At 54.7% G+C, this 26,530-nt stretch overlaps 1 protein-coding gene across 1 annotated transcript in view; it reads right to left on the reverse strand.

The window, feature by feature from the left end:
• Nucleotides 1-68: 68 nt before the first annotated feature.
• The window catches only part of SGIP1 (SH3GL interacting endocytic adaptor 1), a 53,194-nt gene continuing 26,732 nt past the window's right edge, over nucleotides 69-26,530 (reverse strand). The window contains exons 14-24 of the mRNA XM_053950568.1: nucleotides 24,187-24,633; nucleotides 21,563-21,684; nucleotides 20,702-20,828; nucleotides 17,534-17,593; nucleotides 11,590-11,701; nucleotides 10,289-10,444; nucleotides 9,153-9,285; nucleotides 8,624-8,826; nucleotides 7,817-7,881; nucleotides 7,159-7,323; nucleotides 69-5,629 (exon numbers count right to left, since the gene is read on the reverse strand). Of these exons, the coding sequence (XP_053806543.1) occupies nucleotides 5,607-5,629; nucleotides 7,159-7,323; nucleotides 7,817-7,881; nucleotides 8,624-8,826; nucleotides 9,153-9,285; nucleotides 10,289-10,444; nucleotides 11,590-11,701; nucleotides 17,534-17,593; nucleotides 20,702-20,828; nucleotides 21,563-21,684; nucleotides 24,187-24,633 (1,613 nt within the window). The 3' untranslated portion in view covers nucleotides 69-5,606. The remainder of the gene's footprint in view (nucleotides 5,630-7,158; nucleotides 7,324-7,816; nucleotides 7,882-8,623; nucleotides 8,827-9,152; nucleotides 9,286-10,288; nucleotides 10,445-11,589; nucleotides 11,702-17,533; nucleotides 17,594-20,701; nucleotides 20,829-21,562; nucleotides 21,685-24,186; nucleotides 24,634-26,530) is intronic.

Genomic DNA, 26,530 nt, shown 5'->3' on the forward strand with positions numbered 1-26,530 from the left:
TAGGCCAGCCTTCAATCCCTCTGCCCGCTCCTCTGGGTATGGAAGCAAAACTGTCTCAGAAAAGGAAATGTTTTACGTTTTGTTGTTTATTTTCAAGGAAAAAAAAATAATAATAATAATCACATTTAAATTGCAACTCAGTTGGGTATTTCATGTGGTTCTTATGTATAGAATGAATAAACTTTGTTCTGATGTGGGGATTTCTTTGTCACAACGCTCTGCATGGTAAATAATTGCATATTTGAGAGTCGGTGAAATTGGTGACGGGGAGGATGGAGGAGAGACATTTATAAAAAACAGTATTTACAAAAATGATATCCACATAGTCGTACTCTAATCTATAAGGCAAGTAACATTTAAAATATGTTGTTTCATGATTATCTTCAACAAGTCAATACAACACATTCATATTACCAGTGGTCAAATACAAAGCTTCGCTGCAGTAGTCCCTGTGCAACAAACCTGTACGTCTTTTATAGGTTGGTTTTTTGTTGTTTTTTTTTTTTTTTTTTCTCTGAGAACAGTAGGAAAGCAGCAAAGTTTTCATCACAGACTAAGCAGTACCTAGGCCATCGTAGACTAAAGGTATAATATATCTCATTGCACGTTTAGGCAGAAAAGGCCGGCCATTCGTTAACTTATTTAACTTAAATCTTAAAAATAGACCTGTGTATCTTCATCCACAAATATTTATAAACATTTTATACACGAGGGGGTTCATTAAGTGGTCCAGGGTGATACCTGGGGATATCTGATTCACTGCTGGGGTGTCACAGTGGGGTTGTCCCGCATCCTGAGCCCTCCTCCCACCAGCCCTGGGAGCTTCCCGGCACATCCCGACCCAAATCCTGGCTCAGACCGCGCCACATCTCCCTTTGTTTCATGTCACCCGAGCACCCGGGGGATTCCATCAACCTTAGAACGTCCGGGAGTGAAAAACCCCTCCCTGCACGGATGAGGAGCCCAAAGTGGGGGCAGCACATCCACAGCCGTTCCCGCTGTCCCAGAAAACCTGGGATTTCCAATGGATGCACAAGGCACCCCCAAAGCCTCACTGGGGTCTGGTGTGTTCCACCACATCCTGCTTGTCCCCAGGCCTTTGAAGAGCATCACCACCAATTTCGTGGTTCCAAGAGCCACTGCCAGCAGCATCATCCCTCCTAAAGGGACAGGGGAAGGCAGGCAGGAGCAGGGCGTATTCCTGCAAATCTTTTCCTTGCCTTGCAGTGAAAGAAGAATTAAAATCCTGGCTGGAATAATCCTGATTATCATAAAACCTCCCTGGCTCTACACAGATTCATTTCCTTGGGAAATCTTGAGGGAAAGAGGAACAGAAGAATTCTGGCTACGAAGTGAAATCTTTGAGACAGTAATTTCTAACCTGGAAAGTACAGCAGGGTGGCGTTACATATTTTGGTCATGACAAGCTTCAAAATTAGGGGTTTTAACGAAGATATTTTCACACAAAAACCACAAAAGGGTAGGGAAAGAATGTTTGACTCTCTCTTAGGTAAATTAAAAATCTGTCACCTTTTCAGTGCACTCCAGCCATTTGAAAATGCTTCTGCTGGGGGAAAGGGGTGGTGACTCTTTTTTTCGGATGCTCCTGCTGGAGGGATCTCAGGGAGCAGCCCGGGAAGGATGGCAGGGGGGCTGTACCTTCCCTTCCCATCCCCGCTCTGCCTGGCTACAAAGGCAGGGCATTCCAACAGCAACTGGCAGGGTTTTCCCACGTAAGTTTTAAAAAATGATAGGCAAAACCTGAAAGGGCAAAGTGAAGACAAATTAATTTCACTTTCCAGTGAATGACAACAGAACCAAGAAGATGTAAAACAGGGCAGTGATATTTAAGAGCAAATGCAGACACCAAATGAAAAGCTCGTTATTTGGTGGTTTTTCCTACTATTGAGAGATTTTAGAGTTATTAAGAAATATTGTTAATGTTGAAAACTGCTCTGAAAGGTCCCCTGTGAGGAGCACCATGAGCTGGCTGAGAAATGTGACTGTTTGCAACAAACAGCAGAAAGGTGGCAAAAAACCACTTCCTGCTCCTGCCATGTAAGATTCCACGTCTGAAGGTGTCCATGGGGAAAAACTCCCCTGCTCTGCCAGTGGGACCTTGACTCTGCAGGTGTGGGCTGCCAAATTCCCAGGGGAAAATTCCTTTGGGAGAGGCTGCTGAGGACAGAGTCTAAAGGGAAATGTCCACGGAAGCAAAGCAGCTAAAACTGTGCATGCATTCACATTTTTATGATTGAATGCCTCCTTTATTTATCCTTCTGTTCACCCAGATGGATCCTGGTGCTGCTGAGCTCAGGGGTGCCAGGGCTGGGCAGTGCCAAAGGGATGAGCCCCCTCTCCAGCCTCAGCCTGGCTTGGGAAAAGCCCTGCTGGGAAACAGAGCTGTGGTGCTTCCCTCTGGGAATGCTCCAAGGGCTGGAGCCAGGCTGGGAGAGCTGGGGGTGCTCACCTGGAGAGGAGAAGGATCCAGGGAGAGCTGGGGGTGCTCACCTGGAGAGGAGAAGGATCCAGGGAGAGCTGGGGGTGCTCACCTGGAGAGGAGAAGGATCCAGGGAGAGCTGGGGGTGCTCCCCTGGAGAGGAGAAGGATCCAGGGAGAGCTGGGGGTGCTCACCTGGAGAGGAGAAGGATCCAGGGAGAGCTGGGGGTGCTCACCTGGAGAGGAGAAGGATCCAGGGAGAGCTGGGGGTGCTCACCTGGAGAGGAGAAGGATCCAGGGAGAGCTGGGGGCGCTCACCTGGAGAGGAGAAGGATCCAGGGAGAGCTCAGAGCCCCTGGCAGGACCTGAAGGGGCTCCAGGAGAGCTGCAGAGGGACTGGGGACAAGGCAGGGAGGGACAGGACACAGGGAGTGGCTGGAAGCTGAAAATGGGTAGATTCAGATGGATATTGGGAAGGAATTCCTGGCTGGGAGGGTGGGGAGACCCTGGAATAGAATTTGCCCCTGGATCCCTGGCAGTGCCCAAGGCCAGGCTGGAGCAGCCTGGGATGGTGGAAAGTGTCTCTGCCACAACAGGGGGTGGAACAGGATGGTTTTTAAGAACTCTTCCCACCCAAACCAGTCTGGGATGTGCATGAAACCAAATCAGTGCCATTTCACCTCCCTGCTCTCTGTGAGGGGGCAGGCAACCCCAAACAGATGAATTCCCTGAAAATACACAGATTTTCCTTCCTAAGGGCTGAGGTGAAGCCTGCAGAACTTGAATGCCCTGAGCACTACAGGTCCCTCTCTGGAGCCAGGTGCTCTCACCAAGCTCCCAACAAACCCCAGGGCACTCTGAGAAAACACTCTTCCAAAAACTGCCTAGAGCAGGATGGAAAAACCTGTCCCAAATCGCTGCTTTTGGTCCCAGTGTCACAGGGTTGGTGTCACCTGCCAGTGCCCGGAGCTGGGACTGTGTCCCTGTGGGGCTGGGAGTGCTGGCACATCCCACACGTCCCAGAAAAAGGACAAAATGTCCCAGGCTGTTCCCATCTCTCTCTCCAGGCCATGAGGGCTGCGTCCCAAAAAAGTGACCTCTGTTTTGTTCACCAGCTCAAACAGGATGAGCTTGGGAGCTTTGGGTTATGGGTTTTTTTCTGTTTAAAAAGCACTCAAAAACCCAATGCTAATGTAAACACCTTGTCTTTCAAATGAAATATAAAGTAAAATCTCTATGTTCTGGTAATATTTACATTATAAATCTTTTTTTTTTTTCAGGTCTGTGCCATAGATCTCTTTTGGAAGGGTGGGTTTGGAGCAATTGTACACACCATAAACCTGATTCTTAGGGTTTGCCCCTATATTTCTGTGTCAGAAAGGGCTGAGCTCCACACTTTATACAAATTTCCAGTTCAGGGGGAAAATCATTCATGGAGTGGAACACTGGGGACTGCACTCCCAAAATCTGTGAGGGTGTGGGAAGCTGCAGGAGTGAATTGTGCTTCTCCTTTCCTGCTGCTGCCTTCTGTCAACTCACACACAGCTCACCCCCCAGATCTCAGCCTGGAAGCCACCTCACACCTGAAATACCCCCACATTTCCTTCTTGTCTCTTAAGATGGGCACAGATCTGTGTTTTCCTTCATCAGACTGCTCCGTGAGCAAGCACTTCCCAACATGCCCAGGCTGTTTTCCAGTGTAAGTGCACCACTGCAATCCTGGCAACACTTGGAAAATCAGCACTTTTTGTCACCTCACACATTCCCAAAGTCCCAGCACCCCATTCATGGATGCTCCTCTGTGCATCTGTGTTTGATTTCACAAAGATTCCTTCATTTTTCTTCCCAAAATTGCCAAGTTCTCCCATTTAACAAGCCCAGCTCAGCAGCTGCAGCACCATGGATGCCACCAACGCTCTCCCCGTGCTGCCAGGAGTGGGATGAGATCCACAGGAATGAGCAGCACTCAGTGGGACGGGGAAAACACAGAGGGACAATATTTTGTCCCCCATTCTCCAGTTTAGCACTTCCATGTGTTTTCCCATCTCTACAAGACAGCTGCTCCCAATGCTGGCGAGCTGGGCTCCTGCCCTGGTGGGTACCAAACAGCCCCCATGCTGCTCCTGCTCCCTGGGGAATTCTTTCCCGGTGTTTTTCCATACACATTTTCCTGCCTGAGTGCTAAAATAGAGCAGCAGGTGCAGCTGCCATTCTATAAAGCATTTTCTAAACCCGTAGAGCTTTCAGAAATGGGGGAGAAAGGCAGAAAAAAGCCAGCAAAGCAACGCAAAAACGCAACCAAACGTCCGGAGGCAGCTCGGAAAACGCATCCTCAAACCCAACATTGACATTTTGTGCCAGTGCTGGGAGCTCAGAGGGACCACCCAGCCTCTTTGCTGCCTCTTTCCTCATCTGCATCCCCACAAAATACCCGGGCACGGGGCAGGGAAGCGCTGCTGGGATTCCAACAGGGCATCTGCAGCTGTAAGAGAACACGGGGCTGGAAATTTGGAGTAAATACTCCCTGCAGAAGTGAGATTTCCTTCCTGGGAGACTGTCCTAGGGACCTCCATCTTTCCAAGAATATTTTTCTGGAGTTAAACCAGCTAAACCTGAAGGTTGAGCTTTTTATTGATCGCTGTGAGACGTACTAAGGACTGAAGGAAAATTAAATCAGCCTGTGGGCCCTACTGAACTCTCTTTTGATGAGGCACCCCCTTCATAACAGCTACCAGTATCGTATTTAAATTGTATATATTGACAAAATGCAATCTACCTCTGTAAGCATTGTGCCATTCAACAGTACTACTATTAGATTTATATACCACAGTTTAAATTACATCCATTTCATGAATGGTAAAATGCTAAAACTCAAGTGTCTAACTGCCAAAATACAGCCTTACTGGAATGAGTACAATTTACAAATACAATAATTACATTTTAAAACCATTAACAATGTTACATCTAGAAGTAAATACTGGAGGACTGGTCAAGACGGTGTTTTCCAAGGAAAAAATAAATGCTGAAAGTTGTCGACACTTCCAACAGAAATGTCCCGAGTGCAGGATTTAGTTCATTTTCCTTAAACTGTAATTAAAACCCGTTCCACGCACAGCAGTCCTTGGGTATTTTCCATAGTATTTTCCATAGACTTGCATAAGCTTCCATCAGTTATCCGCCAAATATTTACCTAGAAACGGGATCAGAAATCAGCTGGGGGGAGGGAGCAGCCCTGATTCCCAGGAGTTTTTGCCCACCTCCACCAGCCCTTCCTGCCCACGGGAAGATCCTCGTTATTCTCTGCAGCAATGAGGAAAAATCCTCATTACTCTCTGCAGCTATGAGGAAAAAATCCATAAGGAAAAATCCTCATTATTCTCTGCAGAATAAGGAAAAATCCTCGTTACTCTCTGCAGCCATGAGGAAAAAATCCATAAGGAAAAATCCTCGTTATACTCTGCAGCAATGAGGAAAAATCCTTGTTATTCTCTGCAGCCATGAGCATGAGGAAAAATGCTCGTTATTTTCTGCAGCAATGAGGAAAAATCCATAAGGAAAAATCCTCGTTATTCTCTGCAGAATAAGGAAAAATCCTCATTACTCTCTGCAGCCATGAGGAAAAATCCTCGTTATTCTCTGCAGCCACGAGCACAAGGAAAAATCCTCGTTATTCTCTGCAGAATAAAGAAAAATCCTCGTTATTCTCTGCAGCCATGAGCACGAGGAAAAATCCTTGTTATTCTCTGCAGCAATGAGGAAAAATCCATAAGGAAAAATCCTCATTGTTCTCTGCAGCCATGAGCACGAGGAAAAATCCTCGTTATTCTCTGCAGCCATGAGGAAAAATCCTCGTTATTCTCTGCAGCCATGAGGAAAAATCCTTGTTATTCTCTGCAGCAATGAGGAAAAAATCCATAAAAAAAAATCCTCGTTATACTCTGCAGCAATGAGGAAAAATGCTCGTTATTTTCTGCAGCAATGAGAAAAAATCCATAAGAAAAAATCCTCGTTATTCTCTGCAGAATAAGGAAAAATCCTCGTTATTCTCTGCAGCGACGAGCACGAGGAAAAATCCTCGTTATTCTCTGCAGCAATGAGGAAAAATCCTCGTTATTCTCTGCAGAATAAGGAAAAATCCTCGTTAATCTCTGCAGCAATGAGCACGAGGAAAAATCCTTGTTATTCTCTGCAGCAATGAGGAAAAATCCTCATTATTCTCTGCAGCCACGAGCACGAGGAAAAATGCTCGTTATTCTCTGCAGCCATGAGCACGAGGAAAAATCCTTGTTATTCACTGCAGCAATGAGGAAAAATCCATAAGGAAAAATCCTTGTTATTCACTGCAGCAATGAGGAAAAATCCATAAGGAAAAATCCTCGTTATACTCTGCAGCAATGAGGAAAAAATGCTCGTTATTTTCTGCAGCAATGAGGAAAAATCCATAAGGAAAAATCCTCGTTATTCTCTGCAGCAATGGGACAAAAGCTCTTCCTGGAGATGCCTTGGAGATCCCAGCCCTTGGTGCAGGAGCAGGCAGGAGCCGGGAAAGGCAAGGCTGGCAGGTGGCAGCGGGATTTATGTCACGCAGGGGAGCTGCTGTCCCTCTGTCCCCACCCTGCCCGAGCTGCAGCGTGCCAACACACGGCACCAGCACTCCCGGCATCGCGGCACGGCCAGAGGGGACCTGCACCGCAGAGGAGCCGCCGCTGAGGCACCCACCTGCCGCAAACCTCTTCTTGATGAGGGAGAAGCGGTAGCCGGCGCCCACCAGCTCGATGTCGCAGCTGGACAAGGTGCTGCCCTCGCTGGTGAACTGCACGGCCAGCGGGGCCGGCGAGCTGGGCCCCTCGGACAGCTGGAACCGCGCCAGCAGCGACCCCACACCTGCGATCGGAACCCCAAAAAGAGCCAGGTGAGCGCGGAGGGGCGCTCGGAGCATCCCGGCACGGACAAGGGCACGGCCACAGCGGCACCGGGGCCGGCCCCGCGGGGGCAGAGCCAAACGCCCTCGTCCTCCCGGCACGGCTCGGCTTTTCACGCATCCCAGCGCTGCGAACAGCTTTCCACGTGGAAAGCCTCTCGTGGGAGAGAGCAGCCCTCCCAGCAGAGCCTCAGCCTCGGAGTAGAGAGGAGCCAAGGACTTGGCACTCCACCACATCCCAGCCCGTGTGTGAACGCCCCTGGGGATGCCAAGGTGGCTGGCAAAGCAGCGCTGGTGGCACATAGCCCTGCTTTTTCAGCTCCAAAATTAAATAGCTTTGTCCCCAGCAAGCCCCAGCAGGAACTGGAGTGTCTGGGCTCGTCTGCTGGCACCCTCAGTGGCTCCCTGCCTGCCTGAAGGATTCTGAGATAATAATGTGCATATTTGCAGGATTACCTCCGTTTTCTGACTTCTGGGAGATATCAGGGATCTTCCACAATATCCTTTGCTGTTCAGCATTCCTGCAAACACATGGAGAAGAGCATTTCTGTAGGAATCGAGAAATTGCCAAGGAGTAATTTGAATTTTGCTGAAGGCTGGGGGTGGGTAGAGAGGAGGGGGAACTACTCTGGTGCTTCCCTCTGGAGCAGCAATTCTGGGAGCTTGGATTTGGGTTTCAAAGCAAGTTAATGTTCAAGTGCTGGGTTCATGGATGGACTTGATAATCTTAGAAGGCTTTTCCAAACGAAATATTTGTATGATTGTTATGAGGATTGCAGGTGAGCAAGAGACGTGGAAATGTGCCTGTGCCTCGGGCAGCGACAGCCACACGTCCTTCCCTTCATCCCAGAATCCCAGACTGCTTTGGTTGGAAGGGACCTTAAAATTTATCCTGTGCCACCCCTGCCGTGGCAGGGACACCTTCCCCTGTCCCAGGCTGCTCCAAGCCCTGTCCAGGGATCCAGGGGCAGCCACAGCTGCTCTGGGCACCCCGTGCCAGGACCTGCCTGTGCATCCCTCTCAACCCTGCATGAAGCATCCAAAACTCAAAATAAGGGCTGATGCTCTGCTGCCTGCACATCTCCCTTCATCTCTGACCCATTTCCTTGTGGGAATGGCAAGAGAAAGGGAATCGGAGTGGGGTTAAAGTTTTCCTCCTACAAGAGGAGGGCAGGTTTGGGTCCCCAGCGTGTCCCCAGCTCCCACCCACCCTCCTGCAGCAGGACGGGGGTTCTAGGCAGGGACGGGATGAGCAAGCCCTACCAGACAGCAGGAGGAAGCACAGCTTGAAGTTTGGTTACTCCTCCGTCGACGGGGACGAGGAACTGGACGTTGTTTAGAGCTACAGGCGTGGTCATTGCCTCTGTATTGTATTTGTAGTCGATGCGCAGGTCAGTGCTTGCAGGGTCACACCGCCAGCTCACTGCAAGGTTTAATGGAGTAGACTGAATACCCTGGGCAGATACCTTCCAAAATGACAGAAAAAACACTTAGTTTCCGTAGGGCTGAAGGGAGAAATCCCATTTTACAGACGCGGACATCGCATTTGGAGGCAAGACTTTGAATTCCCCCTGAATTTAGTACTGGGCTTAAAGCCAGACAACCCAGTGCCACACAGAAGGGACAGTGGGACAAGAAGCCCCCACCTCACAATAGCTCCACTCTGCACTAGGGAAACACCATTTTTTACATTTACCATTTTTTTTTACAGCCATAATCAGCACACCTTTTTTTTTTTTTTTTTTTTTTTTTTTTGGCACAGTTTTATCTCACAAAAAAAAAAAAACCCTACCTGGTATTTGAGCATATCCACATTGTAATAGGTGGCTTGAGGTTTCTGTTCCGATACCTTCTTTAGGTGAGTCATCAGATTTGGCATGTTGACCCAGAACTCCTTGGAGTTGGAGTCACTCTGCCCGTTGTCACTGCACAGAGAGAAGGAACCCTTGGATAACCTGCCTGGGCAGGAGAGAGCTGTTCTACACAGCAGAGGGGCTGCACGCAATCCCACCTCCAGAGGAACACTGGCTCCCTCCCACACTGCTCCAGCTTGTCCTGATCCATCTGCACTGGGATTCAGAACCCCCCAAGTCCTGGGCTGATCCCCCAGTGTGGGCAGCAGCAAAGGGGGGATTCTGCCCTTCTGCTCCTCCCAGGTGAGGCCTCACCTGCAGAGCTGCCCCAGCCCTGGGTTCCAACATCAGCAGCACCTGGAGCTGCTGGAGAGAGCCCAGAGGAGGCCCCGGGGCTGCCCCAGGGCTGGAGCCCCTCTGGAGCCAGGCTGGGAGAGCTGGGGGTGCTCACCTGGAGAGGAGAAGGATCCAGGGAGAGCTGGGGGTGCTCACCTGGAGAGGAGAAGGATCCAGGGAGAGCTGGGGGTGCTCACCTGGAGAGGAGAAGGATCCAGGGAGAGCTGGGGGTGCTCACCTGGAGAGGAGAAGGATCCAGGGAGAGCTCAGAGCCCCTGGCAGGGCCTGAAGGGGCTCCAGGAGAGCTGCAGAGGGACTGGGGACAAGGCAGGGAGGGACAGGACACAGGGAGTGGCTCCCAGTGCCAGAGGGCAGGGATGGATGGGACATTGGGAATTGGGAATTGTTCCCTGGGATGTGGGGAGGGGCTGGGATGGAATTCCCAGAGCAGCTGTGGCTGCCCCTGGATCCCTGGCAGTGCCCCAGGCCAGGCTGGAGCAGCCTGGGACAGTGGGAGGTGTCCCTGCCCATGGGATAATCCTGATATCAGGATAATCCTGATGATCTATCAACCCAAACCATTCTGGCATTTCATCAGGTGTTTAAGGGTTTGAGATTTTCATTCCCCAAATCAGCGCGTGCTTCCAAGGAAGATGCTTCAGGCCATATATTTTTGCAAACACCCTGTTTTCCCGGAATCCCGCCTTCCCCTGGGATGCTGCTGGGGGGAAGGGCTTACCAGCAGAGCAGCTGGGGGTTTGGCAGGACGTGCTCCAGCCTGTTGAAGTTGAGCACGCGGAAGGTGAGCACGGCTGGAGCGGGGTTGTTGGCAAAGTGTCGGGTGATGCCCGCCGGGAAGGACAGCACCATCTCCCCCGTGATCTTCACGATGCACCTGCAGCGCCCAGCACAGAGAGCCAGGGGGAGCAAAGGCAGCTCAAAATGCAGCAGCGAGGGAGGGCCGGCACCATGGACGGTGTGGGGACACTCCCCCCTTCCCCACCCGACACATCTGAGCCTCTGGTGGCCTCAGAGAGAGCAGAAACAGCACAAGGGCTGACAGGGATTTTTTAAAATAAGCCCCGTTTGGAGCTTCTTATTTTTGCTGTCATTCAGTGTTGCATTGCAATTCAGTATTTCAGTGAAATTAACTTGTCTTTGCTCCGCCCTTTTGGGTTTTATCTGTTAGAGGGTCTTAAAACAAAGGTGGGAAAACCCTCCAAGTTTCTGTTGGAATGCCATCCCGTTTAGGCCAGGCACAGGAGGGGAAGGCTGCAGCCCCCCTGCCACCCTTCTTGTGCTGCTCTCTGAGATTCCTCACACAAAGTCCTCACCTCCCTTTCCCACAGCAGAAACATTTTGAAACAGGGCACTGCAGCAGTGTCCTGCCCCTGGACACCCCAGGCCACACCACCTCCCGTCCTCATGCCTCAGGTTTTGGCTTTTCTATTTTCCCATTCTGAGCTGCTTTAGTGTGTGGGTCTGGGCTTCACATCAGGGGATGCTGAGCTCTGTGCACAGAGCAGGGACACAAAACAATTCCTGCTCCAGCTGGGCACCAAGGACAAATGACCCAAAGCTCAGGCCCAGGAGCACAAACAGCGTGGGCTGGAGAGAGAAAAACAAGCAGGATGGGAGTGCCTGGGCTAAAGCTGGAATGGGACAATGAACTGCAAGGTGCAAATGGAGCAGAGCTGATCCCAGTGAGAGCCCCCGGGAGCGCTCGTGCATTTTGGGACCATTTTGGTTCCTCTTGGCTGCAGCCCTGGCTGGGCTCTGGTGCTGCCCAAGGTGGATCCATGGAGGAGATCCTTTCCATAAATCCCTGCTTTATTCTGTGACTCTGTGTAGTCTCTGCTCCAGGGCAGCCTGCGCAAGGCATCAGTTTCTGGCGACCCAGATGGGACAGAAGGCATCTGGAAAACCCCCTGGACCAGAGCCAGAGGAAGGCCTCGGTCCCCCCTCCTCATCCCTGACAAAACCCCTCATCACCCCCCAGCTGCCCCCACCGCAGGGACCCCCCCGGGGGTCGGCACCTACTTGTTGGGGTCAGCCCCTTTGAAGTACGCGTTGACGGTTTCGGTGAAGGCGGCGGCCACGGGCAGGGTGTCCTGTGCCCCCATGGTCAGGGGGCTGGGGCCCCGCGACGAGCCTGCAACAGAGCCAACAGCTCCCCTTGGCACCTGCCGGGCACCGCGGCAGCTCGCCGTGCCCCCAGCCTGACTCGATGGGCGAACGATCACCAAAAACCCCCAGGCTTCGGATGAGGCTTTCAAAGAAATGATCTTTCCCCGCCCCGCCCCGCTGCCAGAAGCAAGCAAAGAAAAGGATGGAGGTGGCCAGGCGGGAGCAGCATGCGGGGCTGCCACACGGCAGGCTTTGCATGACAGTTTTTGCAGTCGCTTTTTGGGCCCCGCAAAAAGGGGCTGGGCGGGTTCATTGTGTCGCCCCCAGGGAGCTCGGGCTGCCCCTGGGGGTCGGGGTGTTGGCTGTGTCCCCCTGATGTCCCCCCAGGCTGAGGGGGCTCCTGCAATCCTCGGCACGCTCTGCTCTGCTCTCCTCTCCTGCCCTGCGGATGCCCGGAGCACCCTCCACACCCCACTCTCTCCTGAAACCTTCAGTACCCGACAGGAAATCTGCAAATAAACCTGGAAAAACAGAGGCACTGGCACAGGTTGTCCAGAGAAGCTGTGGTCCCATCCCTGGAAGTGTCCAAGGCCAGCTTGGACAGGAGCCAGCTGGGATAGCAGAAGTTGGAACAAGCTGAGATTTAAGGTTCTTTCCAAACCAAACTCTTATAGGATTCCATGATTTGGAAAAGGGGAAAAGCGTGCTTCAGTGTTGCTGTGTATCCTTGGACACTTGCCGGGCTCTAAAATAACTCAGCCCTGCAGGATCACACACAGGTTTCCCTTTGCTGGCCAGGAATTGTTGTTTCCAAAGGACATTTGAGGATGAAATCATCACTGCAAGTGTTCCTCAGGAGCTCCAGGTGTGCTGGAAACCCTCTAGGGGACCACAAGTCCTGTGCCCACCACCAAGGGGTTGGCACTGCCAAGCCCACAGCTCTTCCCCATGGAAAGTATCCAAAGATCAGCCCAGATGTCCAAGGTGTTGATCCCACAGACACCCAAAAAATCCTGCAGAGGTCACTCCCTGCCCTGGCACCGCCCTTCAGCCTCGTCTGTTTCCTGCAATGAAACATTTTGGAGCCTTTTTAAAATACCACATCCTGTACACGGGGTGAAGCACGAGGATTATTTTGCCCCAAACCAGCTAAAAAAGAACAGCAAAGGACTCCAGAGGGGCGGCTTATCCAAGGACCCCCTCAGTCCATCACCATCCCTGCCAGGCAGGTGGAAAGGGGGACAGATCCAGCCCGGGCTTTGCTCGGAGCATACGAGCACCTGCCAGCTCCAGCCAGAGCTGTAGGAATTCCAAAGCTGTAGGAATTCCAAAGCCACAGGAATTCCAAAGCCAGCTCCAGGAATGGCAGCACTTCCACAGGCAGAGGATAAGGGGGAAGCAAAGCTGAGCAAAACGTGTCACGTTCCTGGTGAGCCCTTCTGCTTGGGCCGTCCGCAGGAATGATCCCTTCCCTTCTTTCGCTGCTGCTGCCCCTGGGAATAAACAGGAGTTTGGGAGCAGGAAATTGGGATTTGCAACATCTCCCGGGGGAAGCACTTCTGTCACTTCAATGACACTTTGAGTTTGGGTACATCAGGGGGAGAAGTGATGGTTTTCCCCCAGCAAGGAGGAATCCTCACACCTCCCCAAGGCACCCAGGCGTTAATGGATAAATCCTAAGTGCTCTTTCCTAGAGGCACAGACGAGGGATTTTCCCTTCCAATGCCTAATGCAGCCTAAAAGAGTAAAGAATGGATGCAGCCACACGTGTCCCTGTCGGTCACACGCCCAAAGGGGCTCGGGGGAATCCGGGATTCCAGCTGCAGCCCGGGATGGGGGTGCTCAGGGAGTGGATCCCGCTGCTCCGGGATGGGCAGCTGGAACACCTCACCCACGGCCACACACACAGTAATTATCCTAACGAGCCCAGAGCCTCCTGCTCCTGAGGCCCAGGATATCCATCAGGGATTCCCTGGTGGAATTCCCACTGAACAACAGACACAGTTCCAGATGAGGGCACGGGCAGCTCCCCAAAACCATGGGATACCACACCCCAAAAGCCCATGACTGAGGGGGCATGCAGGACAACACATTTTCTAAAAATCCTTCCCAAAGGCACCACTGGGAGCAAATCCTTGCTCCCCACCCCGAGCAACAGCCCCTCAGAGCATCAAACACAGCCGATATCCCGGCAGTGGGATATTCCCACTGCATCCACCTGGAAATTCACAGAATTCACAGAATCCCCGGGTTGGAAGAGACCTTCAAGATCATGGAGTCCAACCCAGCCCCAGCACCTCAGCTAAACCCTGGCACCCAGTGCCACATCCAGGCTGTTTAAACACACCCAGGGATGGTGACTGCACCACCTCCCCGGGCAGCCATTCCAGAACTTTATCACCTTTCTGGAAAAGCTTTTTCCTGATATCCAACCTGAATTTCCCTTGGCACAGCCTGAGCCTGTGTGCTCTGGCTCTGTCAGTGCTGCCTGGAGACAGAGCCCAAGCCCAGCTGAGCACAGGCACCTTTCAGGAGCTGTGGAGAGAGCTGAGGTCAGCCCTGAGTCTCCTTTTCTCCAGGCTGAGCACCCCCAGCTCCCTCAGTGGTTCCTCACAGGGTTTGTGTTCCAGCCCCTCTCCAGCCTCGTTGTCCCTCTGGATGTGCTCCAGCGTCTCAATGTCCTTCCCAAACTGAGGGGTCAGGACTGGACACAGCCCTCGAGGTGTGGCCTCACCAGATGGGATCCAAAAACCCCCACAAAGTCTGGCTGTGCAGGGGGAACCAGAGGTGCCAACCAGCAGAGGAGCCTCGGGCCAGTCTCGTAGGGAAGGCACAAGAAAGAGCTTGGCACTGGGATCATCATTCCTTGGAGAAGGAAAGCCCCACTTCCCAAATGCACAAATTCCAGCTGGAGCCCGCGCCAGAGCAGGGGATGTGGCTCAGGGGTCTGCCACAGCACCACACTTTCCTCCTCATTTTTCATCTCTCCTTTTCCCTCTGTCCCTCTGCATCTGTATCCTTGATTCTCCAGGATGAAAAATCAGGAATAAACAGGGAGGTGTCCTGGATCCCCAGGCTCAGCTGGGATGTGGGAATGTGAGTCCATCTGAGCAGCAACAACAACAAAACATCCTCATTTCTAATGGTCTGAAGGTCATGTGGGTGGAATTGGGGCTCTTGGTTCCCTTCTCTCTTCCCTCATGAATCCATAGATCCTTCTCTTCATGGCTTCAGGGAATAAATTAATTTTTACACTCATGTTTTCACTAAAAAAAGTATAAACTATTATAAGCATTGCAATTGTTGTCCAGAACCCTGAGAGACAAATCCACTTGCTGTGGGACAGCTCCACCCCAAACCTGCCTTTTCAGCTCCTGCTTCAAAAGTCATTTTATAAACATTTCATTTGCACAAATGAGCTGATAATAACAGAGAAAAAAAAAAATAAATCCACTTTATGGAGCTATGGATCCAGCCATAAGCAGCAGACCATCTTAATTTGCCTTATTTTTCCCTACAAAAGGTAGGAAATGCAGCTATGCAGTAGCCAGGGATCCCAGAACATGAGAGCATCACCACACCTTCTTCCACACAGGGACAAACTGCCCCACGTTCATCAAGCACGTGGATCTTGCCACTAGAAAAAAAACAAAAAAAACCAAACCAAAAAAAAAAAAAAAAAAAAAAAAAAAAAAAAAAAAAAAACCCAACAACAACAACAAAAACACCCAGAAACAAACCCAAATCCAGAAAGAAACCATAATTTCCCTTCTGGCATTCCATGCCCTGAGTTCCAGACACCAAACTCAGCAGATCTCCTCTCACTTCCCTGCACATGAAGTTTATCTTTTTTTTTTATTTTCAAGTCAGGCTTAAATATTTAGAGATCAATCAGGAAATCCAGCGTATGGAAGTGAGACAGCTCCCTGCTGGGCTGTGGGGTGATCCTGGGGCAGTGCCACACTCCTGCATTCCCAGGATAATCCCACCCCAGCTCCAGACCATTCACACCACCAGAACCAAGCCCAAGAATTCCAATACAAGGTCAAGATTCCAAGGCACAGGAAAAGCCCCAGATGTGCAGAGCTGGTGTGGACTGAGTGAGGGGCAGGGAGGAAGCACGGAGCAGGGGGAATGTGGAGCTGGAATATTCATGCTGAGGGATAAGGCTGTCCCTGCTGTCCTCAGCTCTTCCCAGAGCTCCCAACCAGCCCCTGAGAAAGGAAACCCAAACAGGGATTTTGGCTGGAAACAGCAAAATTGTCCTGAGCACCAGGAGGAAGCAGCTCCTGCACGAGCCCTCCTGGGTCTAAACTGGGAGATGCCATTGGAGCAGGGACATCAAAGTGGGAATTGTCAGAGTGGGGACCTCGGAAAAAGGAGGAAAAGAAGGATCCAACCCCCCAGTCCCCACCTTGATCCCTGCCTTCTGCTGCTGCTCAGCCATCACTGTCACCAGGATGGGTTTGCTCCATGATCCCAAGCAGCCCATGCCAGCCAGTGCCACCCTGGGCCATTCTCCAGCCAGGCAGTGCCACCCTGGGCCACTCCCAGCCAGGCAGTGCCACCCTGGGCCATTCCCAGCCAGCCAGTGCCACCCCGGGCCACTCCCGAGTCAGGCAGTGCCACCCTGGGCCACTCCCCAGTCAGGCAGTGCCACCCTGGGCCATTCCCCAGCCAGGCAGTGCCACCCTGGGCCATTTTCCAGCCAGGCAGTGCCACCCTGGGCCATTTTCCAGTCAGGCAGTGCCACCCTGGGCCATTCCCCAGCCAGGCAGTGCCACCCTGGGCCACTCCCCAGTCAGCCAGTGCCACCCTGGGCCACTCCCCAGCCAGGCAGTGCCACCCTGGGCCATTCCCCAGCCAGCCAGTGCCACCCCGGGCCACTCCCGAGTCAGGCAGTGCCACCCCGGGCCATTCCCAGCCAGCCAGTGCCACCCCGGGCCACTCCCCAGCCAGGCAGTGCCACCCCGGCCATGTCCTTTGCAGCAGGGGCTTTGCACTGGGAATCCCGCATGGAGCCATCCCCCAGCTCTGCCTGCAGGCACCACAGCAGCTCCCAGGCGCTTCCTTGGGATCCTCGGGAATGCCTCCCCGCGGCAGGCAAGCCCCTGCTTTCCCTCCTGCTGTTAAAAGGAAAATGTTGGCTCCGTGCCCGCGGATTGAAGCTGCCCCCAAAGCCTCGGGGGGTTCTCCTCTCTGGGATGTGACACTGCTCGGAGAAGGCGCCATCGGCCCCTCCCTGCATCCTCCCCAGCGCCCCTGATCCACGAGGGACCCCAAAACCTCCAGCACCTCCAGCCGAGCACCCCAGCAGCACAACCTGGCGCAGCTCGGGGCGGTGCCAGCGCATTCCCGGAGCCCTTCCTGCCCGAAAGCGGGGATGAGGAGCGGACGCGGCGCCCTTTGGGTTTGAGCTCAGCACAGCCAGCCCGCTCCGGGAGCGAGCGGGGACAGCGGGAGAAGCCCTGGCTGGCAGAGTCAGGTTCCTCGGCAGTGCAAGCGGCTCCGCTCCCTGGTTTTCACCTCCGTCTGGGAATATTCACAATGTTCCTTTGGGCTTTTGGTTTGCTTGGGTCGGATTTTTTTTTTTTTTTTTAATGAAATCAACGAGAAAAAAAAAAAATTAGATCAGCGGGACAAATGGCACAAATCAAATCAAAACGATTCCGGTCGGACTGGCGATGTCATCTAATTAGGCATAGCATTCCGCACGGGAAGCTGGGTTGGATGGAGCCTGGAAAGCTGGATTGGATGGAGCCTGGAAAGCTGGATTGGATGGAGCCTTGGAAGGGAACCCCGGGAGCGAGAGAGCGAGGGGAGCGAGTGGTTACCGGGTGTGCTTTGCACTACTTACCTTCGAAAGTCAAATAAAACTTTCCTCTGTCAAACCAAACGAGGGAAGGCTGTTCATTCTCTGTATGGCCAGGAGTTGAAGCGGGATGGAAAGGTTAAGGAGAGGGAGAGAGAAGGACACAGTGTGAGTCACAGAGCAGGTCATTAATGTCGCTACGGGGAGGGGGCGAGGCGCTGCAGGGCGGGCACACGTGCAGGGACACCCGGCCGCTGGCTCGGGGGACAGAAAGCGGGAAGCAAAGCTATGGAAGCCCAGATGGAAGAGTCGTTCTGCCCGCTGGGTGAGCGGTTTGGAGGGGTGCTCTCGCTTTTTTTTTTTTTTTTTTTTTTTTTTTTTTTTTGGCCACCGTAGAAGAGGTTTGTCGGCTCATGCGCTCCGGGTTCTGCCTGCGCGGAGCTCAGCATTCCCGGCGGGATGCTGCTCCGCGTGCCACCCCGCAGTGACACTCAGGGACAGTGACACGTGGCTGTTCGCTCTCGCATCTCAGGACACGACACTTGCGGAGAACCGGACACACGCACACAGAGCAGCGGATCCTAGCTGGAGCCTTCCCCTTCCCATCACAGCCAGCTCCCTGCGCTCCCACCGCCTCCAAAGGCGCCGCGCTGGAATAACTCGGGATGTGAGGGCGGGAGGGGCAAACAGCTTTTAGAGCTGCTAAATGAACCTTTTGGAATTCGGGAGGCGCCAACCTTCCGCCTCCAAGTCCTTTGAGTCACTGAGAAACTGTCATGCAAGGTGCTGCGAGCGGTGGGTGCCGCTCCGAAGGCGGAATTCTTGGAAAACTCCCTGCTAGTACAGTACCTGCCGGCGTTTCACTGCGCCTTTCAAACGCGGGCAGTTTGTCAATAAAAGCATCATCCTCTGATAACACAAGCAGAAGAAACGCAAAGGAAAGAAAGAAAGAAATAAAGAAAAACAACACAAAAAGAATGAAAACACGGATCCCAAGTGAAACCAAGCAGCGCACTTGTATCAACGCAGAGACAGACGGAGGGGCACCGACACGGGAAGCAAACAGCTCCTTGCTGTGCCAGGAATTGTCCAGACTGACATGCAGCCAACGAGGAAAGCACACCAGAACAGCACGGAGGACACGGGGATGGAACAGCCCTGCCCGTGCTCCCGGACAAACGCCGTGGGACTTTGCCACGGGGAACGGGAGACGGGGAATGTGGGGGAGCCCGACTCCAGCCCCAGCTGGATTGGGGTGTCCCAGCCCCCCGGGACCTGCAGCGGTCCCTGATCCCAGACCTGCCCATCCCTGCACACCTCCCAGCCCAGCTTCTCCTCTTTTGGGAATTGGAAGTTGTCCCTCCTCTGCTGTGGGTTTTCCTGGATGCTCACCCAGCACCAGTGGCTGCCCTTGCCTTGGTGGGGACAAGGAGACGCTTTCCCACTGCAGCCCCCAGACCCTGTCTGTCTCTGCCTGTCCCCATCCAGCTTTTCCCGAGGTTTAGGTTGGATGCCAGCAGAAAAGGTTCCTCATCCAGAGGGTGCTGGCACTGCCCAGGCTCCCCAGGGAATGGGCACGGCCCGAGGCTGCCGGAGCAGCTCCAGGAGTGTTTGGACAGCGCTGCCAGGGACGCTCAGGGTGGGAATGCTGGGTACCTGTGCAGGGCAGGAGTTGGATCGATGATCCCTGTGGGTCCCTTCCCACTCAGCATAATCTATGCATGGAGCTGGAAGTGCAACACCTACAAAATCTGGGATGCTCCTCCTGGCTGCCCTGTTTGGAGTTCCCTGGTCAGGGGTGACCCCAGAGCCCCGATTTTGGATCTCCTCCAAGGAAAGCTCCACGGAGGGTGTGGGAGCCCAGCTTCTCCCCCCAGCCCAGCGACCTCATCCCCTCTGCTCAGCGCGGGGAGGTCACTAAATCATCAAACAGCAGCTTTGGATCCCAAAAATATATGAGAGAAGAAAAGCAACCCAAAACGAGAGCCCGAGGGAGCTGGGTTGGCAGAGCTCAGCTCGCTCCCATCGCCCTTCCCAGCCTCCCGCAGCCCCTGGGACTGTCCCTGTCCTCAGCCTGGCTGTCCCCTCCCCTAACGCCGTGTCCCTGTGGCCACCGTGCCCTCTGGCACCGCTAAGGCCACTGCCAGTGCCACCAGCGGCGGCCTGTGGCACAGGGCGCGCTCAGGGCTCGCCGTCCTGGTGACATTTTTTCCAGCCAGGTGCTGTGACAGTGACCGACAGCCGGAACGGGCACGAGCACCCACAACACCTGAGAGTGAAGTGACAACGGGACGGAGACGCGGTCGAGACTCCAGCAAAGCCACGGGGAGGGCTCGGCCGGCACCGGCACCTTCCGGCCACGGCGGGCGGGGCTGGTGGCAGTGCCACCGCTCCCCGCGGGGACAGCGGTGACAAACGCTGCAGCCAGCGCCGTGGCCGAGCGCACGGCAACTCCCGCCAGGCCGGGTTTTCCAGAGGGTTGGGAAGAAAAGACAAAGGAGGGAGGTGATGGAGCAGCAGGAAGCGAGGGGCGAGGGGCTGGCAGCCAGGGATGGAGGAGGAGGAGCGCCGGCAGCAGGAACAGGGGACAGGAGGGGACAGAGGGGATGGAGGGGGAGGCGTGGGGGGACCCAGCGCCTGGAGCTGGGAGCTGCCAGCCAGACTCGATTCCCAATCCTCATCTCAGCCCCGGGGTTTTGGCAAACACCACTTTCCCCAGGACGCCCCTCCGAAAGGAAACTGCAGCGTTTGGTTCTGCCCTAGGACGTGCCAAGCGGCTGGGAAGAGCCACTTCCTTTCCCAAGACCCCTTTTCTGTTACTGCTTTAAGGGCAAGTGTGAATTTAAGACATTCCAAGAGATTTAATATCCTTGGATCCCAAGGTCTGGCTTCCAGCCCCACTCCCCTCCAGGCACAAGCATCCCCTGCAAAAAAAAAAAAATATTTTGCCCCAATTTACAGCCCAGAACCACATTTACTGTTACAATTCCCTTGACTTTCACCAAACATCCATTTCCCACAACATCTGGAAAAACTTCCCTCGCAGCATCACCCTCCTGATCCGTTCACATCCCTCAAATCCCTTTTAGCATTTCAAACCCTGATGAATCCGAATTTCAAATCCTAACGAATCCGACCCCAAGGAATGATCTAGCGAATGAAAAAGCCTCAGGAATAGGAAAGGTGAAAGAACAGCAGTGCTGTGTTGTTTACCAACGGTGGGAGTGGTGGCTGCACTCAGGGAATTGGTGGAAGATATGGAAGAAGTACTTTCAGCACGGGCTAAAGGTGCTATCGGAGGAGGGCTGGAGGAGTGGATGGGAGGGCTAAAAGGCCTGGACTGGAGAGAAACATAAAATAACACAAAGTTAAAGAAAATCCACGCAGAAACATTTGCATCAAACAAATAAAATTTTGCCTGGACCCTCCTGACTGCTCTGCTGGTGCCCCAGAGGAAAAATTGGAATGACTTGAGTTGTTTTAGTACCAATGGCATTTTAGCTTGGAGCTGGGAAAACAGATTATTCCCCACCACTGTGGGGGTGGGTGTTGAGATTCCCACCCATCCACGGCGAGGGTGGGAGCTCCAGGGGCCGTGGGATGGATGGAATGGGCTGGGCATTGGGAAGGGAGCAGTGCCCACCAAGTGCCAGCTCCCCAGACCCTTAGGGATCCTTTGGGGGTCGTTTTATACCCTCAGCATCAACCCCCAAACCCTCACGCCTTACCTGAAGCAGCCTGGGGTGGCACACAGGACAGCCCTGCGCCGGGCACCGCTCCTGGGAGGCTGGAACTGCTCTGCTCTGCCCCCAAACCCTTCCCGGGGGCACATTCCCACCTCAGCCCATTCCCTGCCCTCGCCGCGACTGAGGACCGTGCTTGGCATCCCCAGGCTGGCAGAGCGGAGCTGGCACAGCCCTTCCCACGGGGGGAATGCACAAATCCTCGGGGAGCCCAGCCAGCCCCGGTGACCGCGGGTCGCTCGCCCCGCTCCGCTGTCCCTTTCCCGACTGGGAATGCCCCCCGCCACCCCCTGGCCCGGCCCTGCCGTGCCCCCAGCCCCTCCCCACGTACCACGTCGCTGACGGGGGGTTTGCCGGGGGGCAGCTTGGGCCGGGACGGGGGCCGGGGCGGCGGCGGCGGGGGGGTGCCACACGTGGCCAGCGGCGTTGCGGGGCGAGCCGGGGACGAGGAACCTGCAAGAAACGGGAGCCGTGAGTGCCCCGCGGGCTCTGCCCCCCCGCTGCTGCCCACCCCAGAGCCCCAGGAGCTCCCCGTGGTGGTGGCACTGCCCAGCAGCTGCGCGTGGAACATTCCAGGATGGCTGATGCCCGTGGGACCTGCTCGGCGCCCGGTTCCCTTCCGCAAAATTGCCATCGGAGGAGTCGTACAGCTTTCCCAAAAAATGCGGGCAGGAAGGATAGGATGATGGATGAAACACTGCTCCAGGGGTGGCACGACTGGGAATTAGGGGTCCTCGTCATGGGGCAAAGCTTTGGCTCAGCGAAGGAGGGGAAGGGTGGAAGAGGAAGGCTCTGGGATTTGCTGGGAGCACAACGCAGCTCCCAACCTGCTGGAAGAGGCTCCCGAAGAAGGGGAGCTGAGCTCGGGGCTCACACAGACCCTGGCCCTGCCGCAGAGGGGGATTTCTGTGACCAAATGGGAATTCCAACAGGTGCCTCGCAGGAGATCCAGGAGCCTGCTTTGCTCCACACACAGGAATTCCTTCCAGGAGAAGCCCAGCAAGAGCTGGAGCTGTACAGAGCGGGCACCAGGACGTGAAGGGCAGCAGGAATGGGAGGGAACTCAGAGCTCAGGGCCAGGGTAGCTGAGTCAGTGTTTGTCACCAGCTTCCACAGAGCTCAGCAGCTCCGTGGCTCAGACTGATGAGATGGCAACTTAATAATTTTCCCACTTACAAGAGAATAATTTCCTGAGTTCTTTGGGTGATAGCTCAGATTAAGCAAAGATCAGAGCAGGATTTATAGAAACAAGAAGAGGTGAAGGAGAGCAGGCTCAGACAAGAGAGGGCCTGGCATAAATGGAGTAAATTCCAGTCATTCCTCTGCACAACTCCAAACTTCAAGCCACTTTTATTTCAAAGCCTCATTTGGGAACCAAAGTTTGATTTTTTCCTTCCTTATCCCAAGAAAGGCTTGACAAAATAGGAAATATTGAGGGAAAATAACCTTGCAGGACTGAGTGCCACAGGATGGAGCCTTGTAGGGAGGGTTCTGTGGCCACCAGGTAGCCAAAGCCTGGCCGGATGGTGGCTTCCATCCAGGGAATGGATATTTCCTACACCAGAAACTGACAGCGTGTGGAAACCAGCATGGAATCAGAAATCTGCTGGAATGCTGGCCTTGGAGCAACGTGGGGTGGTGGAAGGGGCTTGGAACAAGACGAGCTTTGGGATCCCTTCCAACCCAGCCCTTCCACCGTGACCCTGCCCAGGTCCCCAGCCCTGCCTTGGTGCCACCCACGGGCTCCAAAGGCAGGAGGAGATCCTGGGGTGGCTCTGCTCCACAGCACCCAAAAAACCAGCCTTGGAAAGGTGGGAGGGCTGGGACAGGTGCTGGATCTGTGCCGCACGCCCTGCTGCAGAGCTTTTGGAGGATTTGCACCATTTTTGTGCGGCTGTGCCCACACTTTCATTCCCCAGCTTGCTGCCCAGACTGAGACAGGAGAAATTCCTGGGCCAGGGATGTGGATCTTCAGGGACAGGCTTCTCCATCCATGCAGCCCCACGGGGGGAGCCCTGGCGCGTCTCCATCCCGCGCTCAGCTGGGAACGGGCTGGAGGGCGGTGCAGGATGAATCCTGGTGTTTCCTGCTCCTGGAAGCTCCTGGAGAAGTTCCAGCTCCAGCTGGACACCGCAGCCCCCACAGGGACCCCGCCCACCCCCCGAGCCAGCACAGAAAAGCCACCAGCACTGAAGCAAAGCCACACCTGCAGCACCAGCCACACTCAGGGGACCCTCCTGGAGGCGACGAATCCCCCGGGCAGTGACACGAATTCCGAGCTCCCACGAGGAGGGTGGCAGGGGTCAGACACGGAGCTGGGGGGCTGCACACACACCCCACCACCAGTGCAGGTTCCTCAGGGCTCTGATTCCCCAAAAATCACCTTTGGTGGATGCAGGATGGGAGCACGGGGCTGAGCTGGGCTCAGGCTGCAGCTCCTCAAGCAAGGAGTGCGAGTAAACCGAGCCTCCCCCGGCTCGTTTGCCTTAATGAACATTTATAATTAAGCAGGTGAAGGCAGGCAGAGCCAGCAGCTTCTCCCGGGGGAGAGGCTCACTCTGAACACATCTCCCCATCCACACCCAGAGCCAGGAAGAACCGAGCACCATTTCCACCTGGGAATTACCGGGATGAGAGGATGTGAGCAAAAAAAAACCAAAAAACCCAACCCTGCATCTGAGGCTCGCTCAGACGATTTACCTGAACCCCTTCTATCCCCACAGAGGACACCACCGCGGCAACAACAACAACAACAACCCCGCGCCCAGCTGGGGCTGGGGAGGGCTCCGGGGAGCTTTGGGAAAGGCTCCCAGCCCCAGGGCAGCAGAGGGAAGGAAGGAAGGACACGGGAGGCGCAGGACACACGCTGGCAGCAGGGCACGGCCGGGCGGGACACAGCCAGGCGGGAGGGTCACCACGGCCACACGGCAGCACACCCGAGCTCACAGCACGTACCGCTGGTGCTTCCCGTGCTGGCGCCCGGTCCGGGGGACGACACCACCGCGCGGTAGGTGGGCGGCGGAGGGGGCGGCGGGGTGGCTCTTTGGCCCGGCCCAAAATCTTTGGGAGAGGCGACCGGCTCGGAGGAATCATCCTTAAGGTGGGGCTGCTCGGGAAGCTTCTTGGGAGCGTCTTCCAGCTGCAGCGGCGAGGGCAGCGGGCGGGGAGGCTCGGCCGGAGCGCTGGCCGGGCTGCCCGCGGCCGCCGGCGGGGACGGCGCTTTGTCCCGGGGCGACAATTCCGGAGGCGCGCTTTCCGGGGATTGATCGGAAAAATTGACCCACTTGTCTTCTGCGGTGGCAGCAGCAGATTTGGGGGACGGCACGGGGCCAAAAATGCTGTCCAAGTCATTGATGGACGGGAGTTTGTCCCGTTTGGGCTCTGCTGCTGCCTGGTCCCCTCCTGTGGTCAGAGGAGGTTTATTTTACACCGGGCGTTAAGCGAGGGCCGCGCTACTCTCTACGGGCTCTACTTCTACGGGAGAGGCTCTAAAACCATCTACATTATATAATTCATGGGCAAGAACGTTTCCACCACAGCCAAGTGTGACATGGAATGAATCCCGCGGGATCCAAAGGCTAGAGGAAGGAGCATGCACCACGAGCCAGCACTCACAGCCAAGAACCCCAAATTCCCCCCGAATTTACAGCCTTTTTTTGTCCTCTAAACCACATCACGTCCTTATCAGCGACTCTGATTTATCAGCAGGTACCAAAGGTGTGCACTCAGCGCTCTGGCACGCCCCACTCTCTCTATATATATATTTACAAACACTCAGGTATAAATATATATATTTAGACATGCTGGTTGGACACTGCTGGAGTCTGGGCATGCAGCACAGGATGCACACGAGCAGTGTATTCCAGCCACAGGGAATGCAGTCCAGCCACAAGCACGAACAGGTCGGGATTTTCGGGCACAGATGGGGATTTCAGGGCTCTGCTCACTGAGCCACCACACACCAACATTCCCACCTGACTCCAGAACCACCACAGATCCACAAACCAAGCATTTCACATCCAGGGAAGGGAGAGCCTAACACTAAATGCCCTCTGGGATCCTCGTGGCAGCATCACCCCATCCCCGCTCCTCTGTTGTGGGGCTCCATCCATGGTTCTACATTTAGGGTGGGGGGGGATAAAATTGCTGAACCAGACAAAAAACCAGACCTCAGCCACTTGCTTTACACATACACAAGGCACAGCCCAGCAAATGATCGGGCATTTGCTGCTGGGGATGGATGGATGGATGGACACGGACACCCTGCCAGCCTGGCTGCTCCCACCAGCAGGAAAATCGGGATCTGGGAGCACAGATGAGGTGGTGATGGACAGAGCAGGGGGCTCCTCGTGGCACAGGGGTTTCACCCCGAGGGGCTCTCTCCCAGGTTCTGCCTCCCCTGCTCAGGTCCTGCTTTTCCACCAGCCAGCACCATGAATTATATGCTTGGAAGCACCTGATGTCCTCTGCCTGCATCCAGCACCTTTCCATCCCTGCCCTCGGGCTGTCCCTCATTCCCAGCACCGTTTCCCTTCCCTGCCCTGAGCTGCGGGATCAGGGGGGCTTTTCCCACCTCTCAGCAGGGATTTGGGGGCAGGGAATGCAGGAGCAGCTCCCCTGGCACAGGCAGACCCTGCACACCTCTGGTTTCCTCAGCACAGGCCGTGCAGGGCTGCTCCAGGCAGGAGCAGGGCTCTGGAACTGGGAATGTATCCCAGCTTCCAGCAGTGCTAGTCCTGCACTGCATTCCCAGAGTGACTGCTCCAAAGGCAGGGATGGTGTAAGGAACATGAATTTCACCGGGGTGAGACCGACTTGGGAGGCAAAACCATCTTTGTGCTGCTTCTCCTGCAGCATCCACTGCGACACCACCGAGCTGGGGCTGCCCCTGCGTCCCTGGCAGTGCCCAAGGCCAGGCTGGACGGGGCTTGGAGCAGCCTGGCACAGCGGGAGACGGGAAATGGATGGGGCACAAATTCCTCCCAACCCAACCCAGCCCAGTCCGGAATTCTCTGAATTCCAAGGGGAGAGGATGCACGGGGACCAAATCCGTGCCCAGAACGCAGCCATGGGGACGTGTCTCCCCAGAGCTGGGGATGGGATCTGTCCCTTCCCAGGGCTGGGGATGGCCCTGTCCCACCCCCGGTGCCACCTCCTAGGGCTGGGGCTGGCCCTGTCCCCCCGGTGCCACCTCCCAGGGCTGGGGCTGGCGCTGTCCCACCCCCGGTGCCACCTCCCAGAGCTGGGGATGGCCCTGTCCCCTTCCCAGGGCTGGGGCTGGCCCTGTCCCACCCCCAGT

This window comes from Vidua chalybeata, chromosome 9, assembly GCF_026979565.1.
Source record: "Vidua chalybeata isolate OUT-0048 chromosome 9, bVidCha1 merged haplotype, whole genome shotgun sequence".
Taxonomy (NCBI): domain Eukaryota; kingdom Metazoa; phylum Chordata; class Aves; order Passeriformes; family Viduidae; genus Vidua; species Vidua chalybeata.